The sequence below is a fragment of the Chlamydotis macqueenii genome, chromosome 10 (assembly GCF_036417535.1).
Source record: "Chlamydotis macqueenii isolate bChlMac1 chromosome 10, bChlMac1.mat, whole genome shotgun sequence".
NCBI classification, from domain to species: Eukaryota; Metazoa; Chordata; class Aves; order Otidiformes; family Otididae; genus Chlamydotis; species Chlamydotis macqueenii.
The window spans coordinates 2,093,044-2,108,027 of NC_141565.1; the positions used below are offsets into that span (position 1 = coordinate 2,093,044).

At 43.1% G+C, this 14,984-nt stretch overlaps 1 protein-coding gene across 1 annotated transcript; it reads right to left on the reverse strand.

The window, feature by feature from the left end:
- Positions 1 to 256: 256 nt before the first annotated feature.
- On the reverse strand, positions 257 to 13,431 carry ISY1 (ISY1 spliceosome associated protein). Its single transcript, XM_086755207.1, has 11 exons — positions 13,030 to 13,431; positions 12,838 to 12,860; positions 10,726 to 10,777; positions 8,959 to 9,024; positions 8,125 to 8,167; positions 7,844 to 7,956; positions 7,013 to 7,130; positions 6,221 to 6,343; positions 3,662 to 3,771; positions 2,511 to 2,597; positions 257 to 1,056 (listed from the first exon to the last, which is right to left on the reverse strand). The coding sequence occupies exons 1-11, from the start codon at positions 13,267 to 13,269 to the stop codon at positions 949 to 951; spliced, it is 1,083 nt and encodes a 360-aa protein (XP_086611333.1). The 5' UTR covers positions 13,270 to 13,431; the 3' UTR covers positions 257 to 948.
- Between the last annotated feature and the right edge of the window lie 1,553 nt (positions 13,432 to 14,984).

The window sequence follows — 14,984 nt, forward strand, 5'->3', positions numbered from 1 at the left end:
CCATATTTCTTCTACTCCATGGCTGCAGATGTCCAAGTTAAGATTTCACTCGTGCAGACCTGTATAACAATGTTTGTCACCTGTAAGACGCTGAAGAGGCTCTGCTGTCATCTGCCTCTTGTCACAGGATACACAGGCTAAGAGCAGTAGGGGATGCACAGCTTCAGACCCCTACATGGACGGCTGTTTATCATCCCACTCTTTCACTACCATTAGGGAAACAACACAATCCTTTGAGCTAGAATGAGACAAGACATCAGGTTGTAAATAAATTTTACTAAAAAATATTTGAACAAGGTATTGCAAAGTTGGAAGTATTTACAATAGTTGCTGAAATATCCAGCGTTTAAGCAATTCACCCAGGCACGGTTACACACCACGAAAAGGGCAGCAGCTTTTGGACATATTGCGTGTGTTACATAAAGAACCAAATCGAGTTCAAAGCCACCCTCAAGATCTGCCATCAAGGTACCTCTAAACAGGCTCTAGGCTATTCTGGTAAACTGACCAGGCATAACAGACTAGGTTACTTCTGGACTCAGGTCAGCAAAAATCAACACGAGAAACATGTACACTTACAGTCAGGATAGAGCAGGCAACAGCAGCAACATCGGTCAGTTTTCCTTCGGGATTTAAGGAGTGGTTTGTGGTTCTATCTGCAAGAGGCACCCCTGCACGGACCGTTTTACAAAGTGAAAGGACTGAGGATAGTTACTGAAGATGTAGAGACAAGTTAACCTAGGTTTGATCTCTCTCAGCACTGAAGTGCAAGTCATCCCAGCGGATAAACCAAAATGATGGTTTTCCTTCTGCAGAACACACGGTAGCTTCATCAGCTTACTCTTAACATCCAAGGGGACTTCCAGAGCTAAAAGTGATTGCTGCCAGAACACAGGAACCTGTTGCTTTAAGATGGATTACATAAAACCAGGACATACTGGTGCAATGTTACAATCCTAAAAGCGTTTTTGCTTCTTCACTCTGTGCCATGAGGGTCTCACTGGCATATTTCTGAAGAAGCTCCATCTTCTTTCTCCGTACAAGAGCTTCCTCAATCTGCAAATATAAAAACAGGATGATACTCAGCTTGAGAGGCCAAAACCTAGCGTGCTTAGCTATTAAGACAGGAGGAAGAAAACCACAGGAAATAGACTGTCAAAGTTAGAGGTGTGTACTAGTGTAAAAGTAGTTGAATTAAGATGAGTCAGGAATATCTTTTTTTAACACTCAGCTGAAGCTCATGGAAGTCAAAAGCAGCAGTAAAATAGATGCCAGTTTCAGATCTCTGCTCCTACCCTTTTTAAGTAGCAATTTTATTTTTACTCTCAGTACAGTCGTTTGAATTTTGTTTCAAGCAGTTGTGTCGGATATAGCCTTAACAAACACAGACAAGTGGAGTCATTCCACACTAGTCCACAGCCCCGAAACAGTTTAGCAGTGTCTTTCACATTAGTAACAGCTACAAACCTCTTACCCAAATTTGGTCTGGAAGTGCCAGCAGGACACAATTCTTTAACAAGCATGTATTTTAAAGATCTACTAATAGCAACTTGCCAGACTTGTTTTAATCTCAGGAATGATTTGTATTTGTCCAAATCACACACAGTATCTCTCAAAAATAAATGTTCTGAACCTTAGCTTTTGGGAATTTAGAATCTAGAAGGCGTAATCCCATAGCCATAAGGTATGGAGTGATTTGCCACTGAAAAAGAGAAAAGATTACACTGACTACTGTCTAATTAGAAGAGATAACTATGTAAATCAGTGGTTATGTATTAGGAAGCCAGTTTTCACTCTCTGTTATGCTCTTGTCATTCACAGAACACCACTGGCCACAGAGCAGTTTTTTTAATCATTATTCCTCCCCTGCAGTTTTGACAAGCCATGACATGTATATTTTGTTAGATGTGCAGGATGATGACTTCACAGCAGAATACCACATTGTTATCTGATGGGGGACAAACTGCCATGTGCCATCTGCCTGACGAAAAGGCACACCTACCAAAAGGTACGTAACTCCGGAACCTTTCTGCCTATTTCAAACAACCTGCCACTGCTAAGGTAATATATACACTCTAGAGCAGTTTCAAAATACAATAGTCAATTCAAAGTCATGCCACCAAAATAATTTCAGAAAACTTATGAGAGCAAACCTTGCAATTCACAAATCATCCCACTAAATTAGAAAAAAAAAAGTTAGACCATCAGCAGAAAAGCACAGTAAAGATACAGCAGGCAATCAGGGTTATCTTGATCAGAACAACACAACACTTTCCCATCTATGTAATACTTATGAAGGTTTTGGAAATTCTCAGATGAAGAGGGTTATAGCAATGGTACCACAGTTCTGGCCAGTTCCACAGCATTAGCAAAAGGATTAAACAGCTGCAGAGTCAAGTCACAGAAATAATAAAATCGAGGACATTTTTACTGATGACCCGTCACAAGTTAAGACACTATCTTGCAAAGGCCAGAGTGCATCTCTGCAACTTAGCCTTCTTATGTCTTACCTCCTGTTGAGATGGCACTGGAACATGTGCAATAAATTTCTGTTGGCCTTCTTCACCTTCGTTTTCCTTGCCACCTTCCTCATCAGACTTTAAAGAAAAAAAAATTAAGCCACATCAAGTTTACTTTCTGAAGTGGTCATAAAAAACACCTTTTTTTTTTTTACTTGCTTTGCCAGAAGGAACCAGATAGAGAACGATCGATGTTACAAACACAAGAACTAGGTGAACAGGACCAAACAAAGGAATATGACAAGCATCACGTTCAGATCCTGCTCCTTGACATTTTCAGGATTGCTGCTTTCATTCTTCACATGGCTTTTCTTCTGCTGTGGCATGAGCATGAATACAAAGCTAGTCCCCCATCTTTCATATCTCTCTGGCTGCCATAGCAAAGCTGTAAACAAAAGATGAGCTAACTAACCAAAAAGTAAGTGAGTACCATAAAAATATAGGTACGACTTCCCCGTATAGCTCCCTACTGCTTCTCTCTCAAGCCCAAGAGCTCCGCTTATAAATCATGAGATGATACAAATAAAACAGAGTACTGAAGGAACAACCAGTTTTACCTTATGGATAAATCCATTTAGGTACAGACTGCAAAATAAGGACTCCTTTCCAGCACTCCTTTTACAGGTCTCTAAGAGCACAGGGAACATCCCTCACTTCTCAAATTGGCACAGGGAGCAGGGAGAATAAAGCAGCAAGAGCCACGTCACAGCAGTGACTGCAGCATCAGCAAAGCCTTGCTGTACCAGGAGTCAACTACAAACAAGATACTGCAACCCCTGGTTCTTCTGTGCATTGACAGCATGAAATCATACTGCACTCAAAATTACTTGTGCTGTTACTGATGCTGAGTGTACTCAGAAGCAAGACCGATCAGGGTTCAGTTACCAACAAGGTCTCTGCTGTTAGTTGTTTCTCATTTGAGTAAGAAATCTTCCCTAGCTGCCAGTTTTCATCACTCTCTAAACTTGGACCAAGAATGCTCATCTATTACTGATTTTTACTGAACAGGGACAACTGTATAGCAAGTTGGGCAGAGAGAAAGGCAGAACACAGCAGCAGACAGACTGCTGGCAAACTAATTCTTCTTCCAAGAAGGCAGCGTAGAAGACATGAAATATTACATCACCTTATCCATCACATACCTCATCATCGTTGACAGCATAGATATTTACTTCCTCTTCCTCCTCCTCCTCCCCTTTTGCAAGTCGTGCTTCTCTCTCCATTTTCCATTTTTCCACTGCTTCTGCTATAACTGGTTAGCAAAGGAAAACGGTAACTGTATCTGAGAGCAAGTTAAAGCAGCGTGGTCCAGCTGTAGCCCCAGTTTCCTTGACAGCAGCTCCGCAACAACTGAAGCTAAAGTTCCCTTGATTTGTCTCCTATTTCCAAAGTTTTTCCAACAGACTTAAACTTCTTGCTTAAATCCTTTACATCCGTAACACACACTTACTGTAGAACCTTGATGTAGCAGCTAATAAAATATATCCACTTCGTCTGAGCAAAACCCAACGCTAGAATTGTGAGAGTGTGGTACCTGCTAATACTTAATTTGGGTACATTTTAGACTCTAAATGTCACGGTTAAATATCAATCTGCTTTCTAAACTGAATAACAAGGGCTCACATGACCAGGCTAAGTGGCTCGTACAGCCCTGTAGCATGTCAACAACTATAGGAAGGTTGATCACCATGTAATTAAACATGATTATGCTCCTTAGCGTGACCACCCATGTAAGTCAGTCTTTTCATCTCCTACTGTATTTCTCTTATTTTGTGGCACAACTCAAATTCTGTAACTCGCTGCTAGCCAGGAGCCGTTAGGCTGCTGTACCTCTACCAGACAGCAGAGTGCTAGTAAGAGAGCTAAAACAAGTTTTAGGAAGCTTAAAGAAATCCCAGGGAGCTGCAAGATTAATGCAACCAGGCAGTATGGAATGCCTACAGCTATGGAAGTCAGCAGTCATTCCCCTCGATTCTCAAAAGATTAAACATTAAAAAGCTCTCCCAGAGAAAGCAAAATCTAGCTAGTGGCATACAGCTGTGTTTTCACGTGGTTTTGTAACAGAAAAGATGACCTACACTAAGAAGTTCTTTCAATAGTTTGGTTTCACTACAATTTAACTTTTCTGATAGCAAAGGTAAAAACCATAACAGTCTAGACAACAAGTGACCCTAGGGGAATCTTAGCTATTGTACACTAATAGCGCATTAACTGTACCTTCATAGTACACCTTTTGGTTCTGTTAGCATCTCGAGCCTTGTTATTCAAGTGTCACAATCACCAGAGATGGTAATTTTCTCAAATAACCACGTGAATCCAGACAAGCTACCTCTCCTGTGCAATTAGCAAGATGAACAGAGTGGGAGGCCTTTCTGGGAGCGCTGCACCACACAACTTCCCTTCTTACGCTATCAATTGTCTGCCACCCAGCTACCGCTCACTTGGTTTAAGGCTCTAGGCTGTGCTGCAGGACACAGATAAGTGAAGTATTTCCTTTATTCCCCTCATCCTCTCTGTGCTATAATCTAACCGACATGGCATGACAAGGCATGATCTCCAACACGGCCACTATGAAGATCCCACACGTGGAGAAGGAGTAAGTATAAGAAGGAGACGACCACACCAAGAATAATTACAAGCTCAACAACTTATAATAATTTAAACAAGTCACTTCCTGCAGTTCTGTTTAAAGCTTCTCTCTCTAATTCCAGAGAGATCATTATATAAAAAAAAGAAGCACCATTCAAGCAAAACCTGATTATCTGCTGTGTTCTATGGAAGAGCCTGCCAAGACATTTCCTACAGAGAACTGAGGATCTGCCTGCAGCAGAAGCTTCAGAAGAAGCGATCATAAAACAAACACACTGCAAACAGCAACAAATGGCCAGGATGAGATAACGCTCACCAGCAGCCCTAAGAGAACTACTTAGAAAATAGCTACGCTCTTGAAGGTGGCGTGAGGCCTTTTGCTTAAAGCTACACAAACACCGGAAGATGGCACACAGTGCTGAATTTTAAAGAGAGTTTCAGGAATTAGACTCATAATCCTGATGTCTTTACTGGGCAAGTCGGTAGAAACAAAGCTAGAGAACTAAGTGACACTTGGATAAATATTACCTGTTGAGAAAGTAGGGGTTTCAAGGGAAAAAACCATTCACAAAGATGTTGACGTTCCGAGACAGATGACACATGGATGAATTAACACAGAACACCTAGACTTCAGGGCTTCTTCCAGAAGGTCCTCTCTAATCTCCAAGGAAACTAAACAGCTATGTTTATAGATAAATAACCAAGCGAGACAGGAAACCGATAGTACAGTCAGTTCTGAGAAAGGAGGGAGAGAACTGCTTGACTTCCATAGATCTCCCTGCTGCAACCCACTCTTTTACAAAAAGGTGGAGAGAGAAAAAAAAAAAAAAAAAAAAAAAAAAGGAGATTTTGCTTCAACAGCGAATCACTTGCTGACAATATTAAATCATTAACAGCAGTAAAGATAAAAGCCAAATCTACAGCACACGCCCTCACCCCTGAAATGCCTTAAACAATAGTGACTTGGGTACCTATGGGGCAGATGAAATCTGACAGCTAAGCACAAGACAACACTCGCAGGGAGGTTAACAAAAAAAAAAAAAAAATTTAACCTGAGAGTCCAGCATCACCCCTTCCTGGACTGATTTATGCGGGTTTTGAATCTCCCATACCTTTCTTTTCATGTTCTTGTTCCAGTGGCTCCAGAATACCATCATCTTCATCCCTGTAGCCATAGTATTCTGCATCAATGGATTTCATAAGCTCAGCTCGAGTCTTCCGAGGCGGCGGGAGGGCTGAAAGAATGCACGACTGTCATTCATCCAGGTCCATCTTGAAAGCTTGCTGTGCAGTTATTTTTCCCTTGGTACTGGAGCCTCAGTACCGAGCAAGACTACTATATGAAAGGAAGTAAAAAACTGTCCAAAGCTCCCCCAGATTGTGCAGTACTTCCTGCAAGTTTTCTTTGCAGGTGGCGAGTAAGACAGGGATGATTCAGTAGCCCTGTCTCGCTTTCAGGTCCAAGTAATTCCACTCATTCTATGACAAATTAATATATAAGAAGTTTTATCCACTTACACCTAGTGTCTCCTATTAAGAAAGTGATTCCTGCTTCTAAAATTATGCTCAAATCAACTATATTTTTTTTTTAATTCTGAACTCAAGAGTACTATTTAGAACCCATCAATAAAGTAAACCCATTAAGCTGGAAAGTTTCTACAGAACGTCAGTTCCTACCATTTGGAACTCGCAGTAGAAAACAAGAGTTTACTCTTTCATACATTTCTTTAATTGCAAACAGCCAAAAGCATTCTTTGCCCAAAGAAACAGCATTTAATTAATGACAAGTGTTCAGCGTTTCACTTAGCTATCTAAGACATAATGTCACGTACTAGAGCAGACATGCTACTCAAGATACACTACTATGGAGACTTATGTCTGGGAAGAGCTCACTATTTACTTACGTTCCTTTTCAAAAAGTTCTCTCACTCCTGGTAAATCCTTTGCAGCTCCAAAATATTTGTAACCTCTGTTTCCTGGAACTTCTCTCCCTTCATGATCTAACATCTTCGGTCCAATTCGCTGGAAAATAGAGAGAGTTCATTGTTTAAAATGTTATTCCTGTTGCATCTTGTATTTCCTTGTTTTCCTGGGCAGCTTAATAGATTACAGGATTGAGAAAGGAGATACACTATAGCAGTTCAAACTGCCCCATGAGTAAAATGTTCTCACAGCTCATTTTTACACAGATTTTCTGCTTTTACTACAAATCACACATCTGAAATAGCCATGCAAACCATAGAGTGCCCATACCGCATTCACCTTCACAAAATATCTAACCCTGTCTTACCCTCTGTACTAGTATATTCGGGTACCAGACAAACAAGCACTACTGAATCTGACAACAAGCACACTTTTGGTGTTTTGGCAAGTGAGAGCTAGTGTCTTTATTTCCTCTGCAGCAGTAACTAGGTGAGCCAAGCAAAAACCCTTCTACAGACTGACAGAGTACAATATAGAAAAACAACATCTACTGACGCGTCAAATCAGACCATTGCTGCAAACTCTTGACAGGAAGGCAAGACCCCTTGAACTGACGTTCCAAATGAAAAGTCCTATTCGTTCATCATGGAAACGAATACTTCCTCTAAGACAATCTAACATTTTTAGGGACTGAATAAAGCTCCTCTCTAATAAACGTTGGCCAAGTAATACACTAAATATTGCATAGATTTTTCTCATTACTCACTTTACTTGCAAGCAGAACCACCATGTAGTACAAAATCTACACTTACAGCATAATCGGGACCTCCTAGCTCCTTTATTCTGAATTCCCAGTGTCCTTTCTCCCTCAGAAGTTTATTTATTTCATCATTCAGGTCTCGAATTCTGAATTCACCCAATCCAGCTGTTAAGAGAGGAAAAAGGCAATAAGTTAGTCTGCTGACTAGAAGCACCAGAGTAACTTCAGAATTTATGCAATGGAAACAGTATAGTTCACAGGAAATGTGATTTTTATTGCAACTCCTTAGGACTGGAGATTAAAAAAAATAAAACATAATCAGAAAAATCTTACCATTTTGAATCTGTGCCACTTTCTTGGAAATTTCCCCAATGATCTAGTTAAATAAGAACACAAAAGTTCATTTCTCAAAAAAAAAAACAAGCAAACAAACAAACCCAACAACCACCAAGCAAAAAAAACCCCACAACGTTGAACTAAAAAAGGCTAAAAAAAAAAAAAACCCTAGAAAGAGCCAACTCCTAAGTTGTCTTTCTGATCTTGAAAATTGACCTAGGCCTACCAATTCCAAATATCAAAGAGATTTTATTCAGACACAAACACAGTACTTAAAGAAGCTTAAAAACCAAGGACAGATTTTTACAGCTGTATGTGTGGTGAGGGCAGGAGCACATGAAGTACAAAGAAAGGCTGAGAGAGAACTGGGTTTGATCTGCCCTGGGGAAGAGGAAAAGGGAATAATTTATTGCTGTCTTCAACCACCTCGTGGAGAGTACAGAGAAGGCAGAGCCAGACTGAGAGGTGTATGACAACAGACAGGTAGTAACAAACACAAGATGGAATGGGGGAAATTCTGATTAAATTCAAGGAGAAAAAAGATATTAAGAAGGTAATCAAACACTGGAACAGAAGCCCCCAAAAGTTGTGTAATTCCAATCCCTGAAGATATTCAAAACTCAGCTGGACAGGGCCCTGAGCAACCTGAGGTGGTAGGACCTACTCTGAACACCACGATGAACTAGATGATACTGCAATCTAAATTACTCTGTGACTTAACTGTAAGCGTACCAAGAAAGTCCGGAAAAAAATTGTACCAGGCTGTCTAAATCGGAAGTGCTAAAGTTCAACCCACTATAGAATTGGAAAAAATCTATAGCTTGACATTACCTGTCGCCTCCATTTCTCAGCCTTAGGTAATTCATTGCACTCTGATGCAAGGAAAGGTCTTCGCTCCTGTTTGACAGAAAGCCACACACCATGAAGTTTTAACCCAGCATCAAGAAATTCACAGCATTTCACGCAAACTTTATTGCTTGACTAATCCCAAGCTACGCTACCAAGCTCCAGTGCCTTCTGCTCCCTCCAATTTTTATTAACTGGAGAACAATGATGATTTGCAGCCCTGCCAAATTAAACTATCACAAAAGAAAATCTGCCAGCTGTTTTTTCAAGTCACCCCACAATCCTCTCCAATACAAATAACGTTCTATTAAGGACAGCTGAATTACAAGATCGTTTTCAATATACCAGCATCTAAATAAAACCTGCTGTTTTCCAAGTAGCTATTAAGTTTAGGCCTGTCTTTCTCAATTGCTACTACCCCAATACTGTATTTTGTTCCAATATTATTTTGTTTTTTTACTCTCCCAACGACAGTTTATCCAAAACACCTTTTTCCCAACCTTCCTCACATTCCCTTGACTTGCTTCCACAAACTAATACTTCATCTTACCTCTAGGGTTCTGTGGTGTGCAGTCATTTTGTCCCTTTCCCTATAGTACTTCCACAGCCCTACCTTTTCCATATTAAAAAGCCTTCCTCCACATAATATCCTGGAAACTCTATTCCATCTTATTCTCTGGCTGTTGTTCGCAGAATCCTTCCCACTACAGCTTCCCCAAACTGTTATTTTCCACTTTAGTGTTTCATATTGCTCTCACTTGTGTGTAAAATATCATTTCTTAAGGGGCAAACACAGGACACCTCAGCTAGTTTCCAGAATTCCTCCATCAGTTACCCCAAATTAAAAATTATAAACCTGTCCAAAAAAAAAGTTCTTCAGAACATTCTGATCCTCACATAAATATTCTTGCAATTTGAGTTACGATTCAGTGAAAAATGCACAGGAATATCCACAGATAGTTGAGAATCAGTCTCTGAAGTTCCGTGTAGGTCTAGGGGTGCTATTTCTTTCATTATAGTGGTGCGGTTTTTTAAATTACAAAGTTGCTAAGTCCATTTTTTCTCAATCTTACACCAATTAAAAAAAAAAAAGCTGCATGACTGTGAAGACAATTCTGAACAGGTACACAGCTATCATGTTGGGTTAATAACATGTCAATGTTACGTCTCAGGCAAGCCTCGAGATCACAATGGTGCTAAAGGCCCTCTGCTCCACGGTTACTCTTTTGTCAGAATATTGCCAATGAATAAGATCACCAGAAGGACTTCTCTACCTCTTCTGGAAATAAATCCAAGCAAACCTTGTAATTACTGGCAGTAAAAATAAGTGTATGTGCATCAATTTGCTAAGTAGTTGCAGGAAGAGACAACTTCAGTCTTAAAAATAATGCTGCTTTTATTCATAGCATTATTGTAGTTTGTTGGTTTTTTCTTCAAACTATTATATATTCTACTTACATTACATAAAAAAATTAAGTCATGTTCAATTTGCACTTTCTTCTCAGCAGCCAAGCCAACATACCTCGGAAACATACACCTACAGAGATTTTTAAACAGGCAATTTAGTTAAGAAAATTCTCTTTACTGTTTCTGTTTTGTGTCCCTGTGAAACACAGTCCCTGCTTCAGCTGCTGTCCAGATGACGAATGCCAGACTCCGACAGGATACCTGTATCTGGCACGCAGCTCTGTACACGGCCTGCACTCCACTCTTGACTAGAGTTAACAACGCTTTAGGTTTTTTACATCATACCTTAACTTTTCCTTCCTCAAGCTGAGCTTGCCGAAATCTTGCCAAGGCCGTCCTAAAGCAAAGAAAGGAAACGTATTTACTTTTGCAAATCTACTTTCCAACAGGAACAAGTTCTGCTCTAGATTTTTATTACGGACTTAATTACAGTTTGTAGAAAACAAGAGGCTTGAACATATCCAGTGACTAGCTCTTCTGGCTAGCGGCTTCTTCAACACTAGAAATCCTCAGTAGTTAATTCCTTAGATAGATATAAACCCTGGTAAGCAGCTAATTTTTTTTTCCTGTTTAGCATACACCAGCATGTTAGATATTGGCAGCGACAAGATGTCAAGAAGTTATAAGCACAGGCGTAAAGTTTACGAATCCTAGCAGCGGATATATCAAAAGGCAATGCAACTGCTGCTTCAGGAAGGAAATCCACAGCTAGTAATCAAGTCTATTAACATTACCATGTTCTGAGTCTCTCACAACGGAGCAGGGACTACGCACATTACAGGTTTTTAATACTCAGTTTTATTTATTTACTAGACTTTTAGTAGTTACATTAAAAAGCACAAAATTTGAATGCATTAAAAACCTTTAACAGCACACCTATACCCCAAGTCTAAACCAATTCTCTAGGCTCCACCTGCTGTCAAAAGGCATTTCCAGAATGAAAGTCACACCACCCAACCCAGCGTCCCAGAGGCACTGGATGGGATCACCGTAAGAGGGCACGTCGCAAGGTTCCAGACCTCTGTACTCTCTTCAGCCTCTCTGCGAGTTACTATTACAAGCTTGGAAAGCATTTCAAGAAGGAGCACAAACATGAGACAAATATATTGAAGAGCATCTAATCCAGTAGTTCTAGATACGTGGTACTTTTTGAAAAGCACCCAAGGGAGTTAATACAAAAGTAAATATGGTGGTGGATGCCCCATCCCTGGAAACGTTCAAGGCCAGGCTGGACGAGGCTCTGAGCAACCTGATCTGGTTGGGGATGTCCCTGCTCCTGGCAGGGGGGTTGGACTGGGTGGGCTTTGAAGGTCCCTTCCAACTCTAACCATTCCATGATTCTATGTTAAAAACCATTGGTTTAGTCCAAGCCACTCCCAAAAAAGACGAATTATACTTAAGCCAAAGCTGACAGGATCCTATCTAGCCTGGCACCTCTCCTCCAAAAATAGGAACTGCCTCACACTGTAACAGGACATCAGAACACATTTCACCACATTTTATCCTCCAGCCTTTGCTGCAGCTTCTTTCCTGCACTGGTTAGCGCAGCACCACCCAGCACAGGCACGCCAGCTCCGCAACACCGGGTACCCTGCGTACAGATGCCTCCTATCCCTCCTACTCCCGTCGTCTCCACAGCAGCATAACACCCGCAACGAAGCGCTGAAAAGCGCTATCAGACTCCTAGGGCTTTAGAAAAGGCTGAACAGCGAGTCATAGAATCATAGAATCATAGAATAGTTAGAGTTGGAAGGGACTTTCAACAGTCATCTAGTCCAACCCCCCTGCAAGGAGCAGGGACATCCCTGACTAGATCAGGTTGCTCAGAGCCTCATCCAGCCTGGCCTTGAACGATTCCAGGGATGGGGCTTCCACCACCTCTCTGGGCAACCTGGGCCAGTGCTCTACAACTCTCATTGTAAAAAAATTTTTTCTAATATCTAATCTAAACCTACCTCCTTCTAATTTAAACCCATTACCCCTTGTTCTATCACAACAGGCCCTACTGAACAGCTTCTCCCCACCTTCCCTGCAGCCCCCTTTAGGCACTGGGAGCCGCTCTCAGGTCTCCCCGGAGCCTCCTCTTCTCCCGGCTGAACAGCCCCAGCTCTCTCAGCCTGTCCTCACAGGAGTCCCACGGGGCAAGCACAGCTCTGTGGGTGTGAGCCGTGGCACAGGGTGCACAGATGCCTCTGAGACCAAACACAGGCACAGCCTCAGACGCGTGGCACAGCGTAACACAGGAGCACGATGGCCATGCAGTTTCAGAGACAACACAGCCTGGTCCCGGGAACCCGCGGGCCTGGAAGGTCTCCACCCCAAGGCCAAAGCAAGCGGCGCGTGTACCGAAGTGCCCGCTCCGGGGGGGCGAGCACGGGCAGCCCCAGCAGTACTTACATGGCCTTTTCCGCGTTTCGAGCCTGAAAGAGAGAAAACAGACACGCTGTTAGCGACCGTGCCCGCCAGCACCGCACGGCCCGGCCCCGTGCCTAAGTGCCCCTCTCTGCTAAGCGCCTGGAAGGAGGGGACGGACGCCAGGCCCCTGCCCTCATCCTCGCCCTCAACCGCCAGCCGAGGCCCCGCACTCACCATGGCTCCGAGCGGCCCCCTCAGCCCCGCACCTCCCCGCCGAAACCCGCCGCCAGCCGCCCCAGCCGAGACCCGGAAGAAGACGCGCCGCCCCCTCGGAACTGAAACCTGCCCCAACTGCGCATGCGCGCCAACGGGCAGCGTGGCGGCAGGGGCTGCTGCCCGCCTGGCCGTACTGCGCGTGCGGGACGCGGCTGGCGCGCCGCCACGACGGCGGCAGCCTCTCCCCCAGCCGCGCATGCGCCGGGCGCACGGCGGCGGCGGCCGCGCAGAGGCGGGTGCGCGGGAACGGGGCTGCGGAAACCGGGGAAAAACGGCGGTTTTTTCAAATGCGGTGCCGGCAGCCCGAGCTGAAGGCAGAGCCGCGCCCTGGCGAGCGAGCTCGTTCTCGCTTTGGACACAGCTAACCCCCGCTGCGAGAGACCGGTACCAGCGACCTCCATCCTACTCATCATCCAACCACGTGATGGGCAAAATTTTAAATTCCCAGCCACAAAACGTTGCATTGCACAGCAATTTTTCCTAGTCTTATATGAAACAGCAACTGCTTTTCCTGCTAATAGTTTGACATCTCTAAGTACTTATCTTGAAATCCACGCACGCCTGCACAGTGCTCTTTTCCAGCATTTTGGCAGCCTCGGACCCACCTCTCCTGTTGTAGCCTCCCATCGCCTACTGACCGAAGCTGCCGGTATTTTACCGTGCGTCTCGCTGTCAGGGAAACAGCAGCATCAATCCTTTGCAGTCGGTCTAAAAACTAAACCAGGAAGACTGGCTGTCAGCAAGAATTTATTAAATTTCCCATTCCAGAAAACGCTAGCCCTTCAGAGCCCTGTTTCAAAAAAAAAAATAATCTCCCTGCCTCTCCGATCCATTTAACCCATCAGATCTATAAAAACCACTACACAGGGGGTTGTCATGGGATCGGTCTCCAAAACAAGTAAGATGCTTCACTGTTAGTGAAAAACATGAACACAGAACAAATGAAATATTGGGTTTGACTTTTCCCCGTCCCCACAAATTCTGCGATCACTATTCGCTTGTTCATCTTGTTAACTTTGAAACAACTGACACCTGAAGTAGCAGCATTGATATTCGAAACTGCTCTCTACAGAAAGATGACTCAGAAGAGATACCTCAGTTGGAATAATTTTCTCTTTTTTCAAGTTGCACCCTGGTTTGTATTTTTCAGCTTTCACATCCTGTTTTGTTGAAAACAAGTTTCTGAGAGAACAATACTACAAGAATTCCCCAGTGGTGATAAGGCAGCCGAGCACCACAGCAGCAACGCAGTAGCTGCAGGATCTCCATAACCAAGCTTAACCACCCCGTTCTACAGGAAAGGAAAGTAGGTTATCGGTGTCACCAGCACTGCCGGTCTTTGACACAGCGGTTTTTTAAGCTACAGGTTAAGTCCCAGAGACTTTCAGGTCTTTGTAATCAAGCTTTATCTCCGATTAAGCAAGGCAGTTGCATGTAAAGATACAGTTAATTCACACGAACCTCCCAGAAGGCTGAACTAGAGGCAGGCTATGGTCAGGCTATCTGTACTACCCAAAGACAATCCGCTCATTTCAGGTGTGGATTTTACAGGGGTCTTGGTAACCATGTTTAGGGCTCAAAAGTACATTCATACTCCAAGAGCAGCTATTAAAAAACACTAAACACTCCCCGCTCCCAAAAACCTCCCACAGCCCAGGGAAGAACCTCTTCCCCACCCCCTAGTTCCACAAGAGCCGGAAGGCTTTGTTCTTCAGCAAACAGGTTGGACAAAAGGCAGCCTGCCAAAAAAAACACCAATTGTATGAGCAGTCACCATCTCATCTTGGTTTTACACTCTGTAGAACCTGCCTCCTACATCTTTATGTCACTCTGACCAGGCAGAAGCAAAATTCTTAGCATTTTTTGTTCCTGCTTAAGCAAAGCAGTAGAACATCGCCTCTGCAACTTTCACC

Excerpts from the sequence above, each read along its gene's own strand:
- ISY1 (XM_086755207.1), bottom strand. The coding sequence starts at position 13,269 with ATGCGCGGCTGGGGGAGAGGCTGCCGCCGTCGTGGCGGCGCGCCAGCC. Across the intron at positions 3,772-6,220 it reads ACAAGAACATGAAAAGAAAG|TTATAGCAGAAGCAGTGGAA; the intron begins GTATGGGAGATT and ends TTTGCTAACCAG. Across the intron at positions 1,057-2,510 it reads CAGTGCCATCTCAACAGGAG|ATTGAGGAAGCTCTTGTACG; the intron begins GTAAGACATAAG and ends TTATATTTGCAG.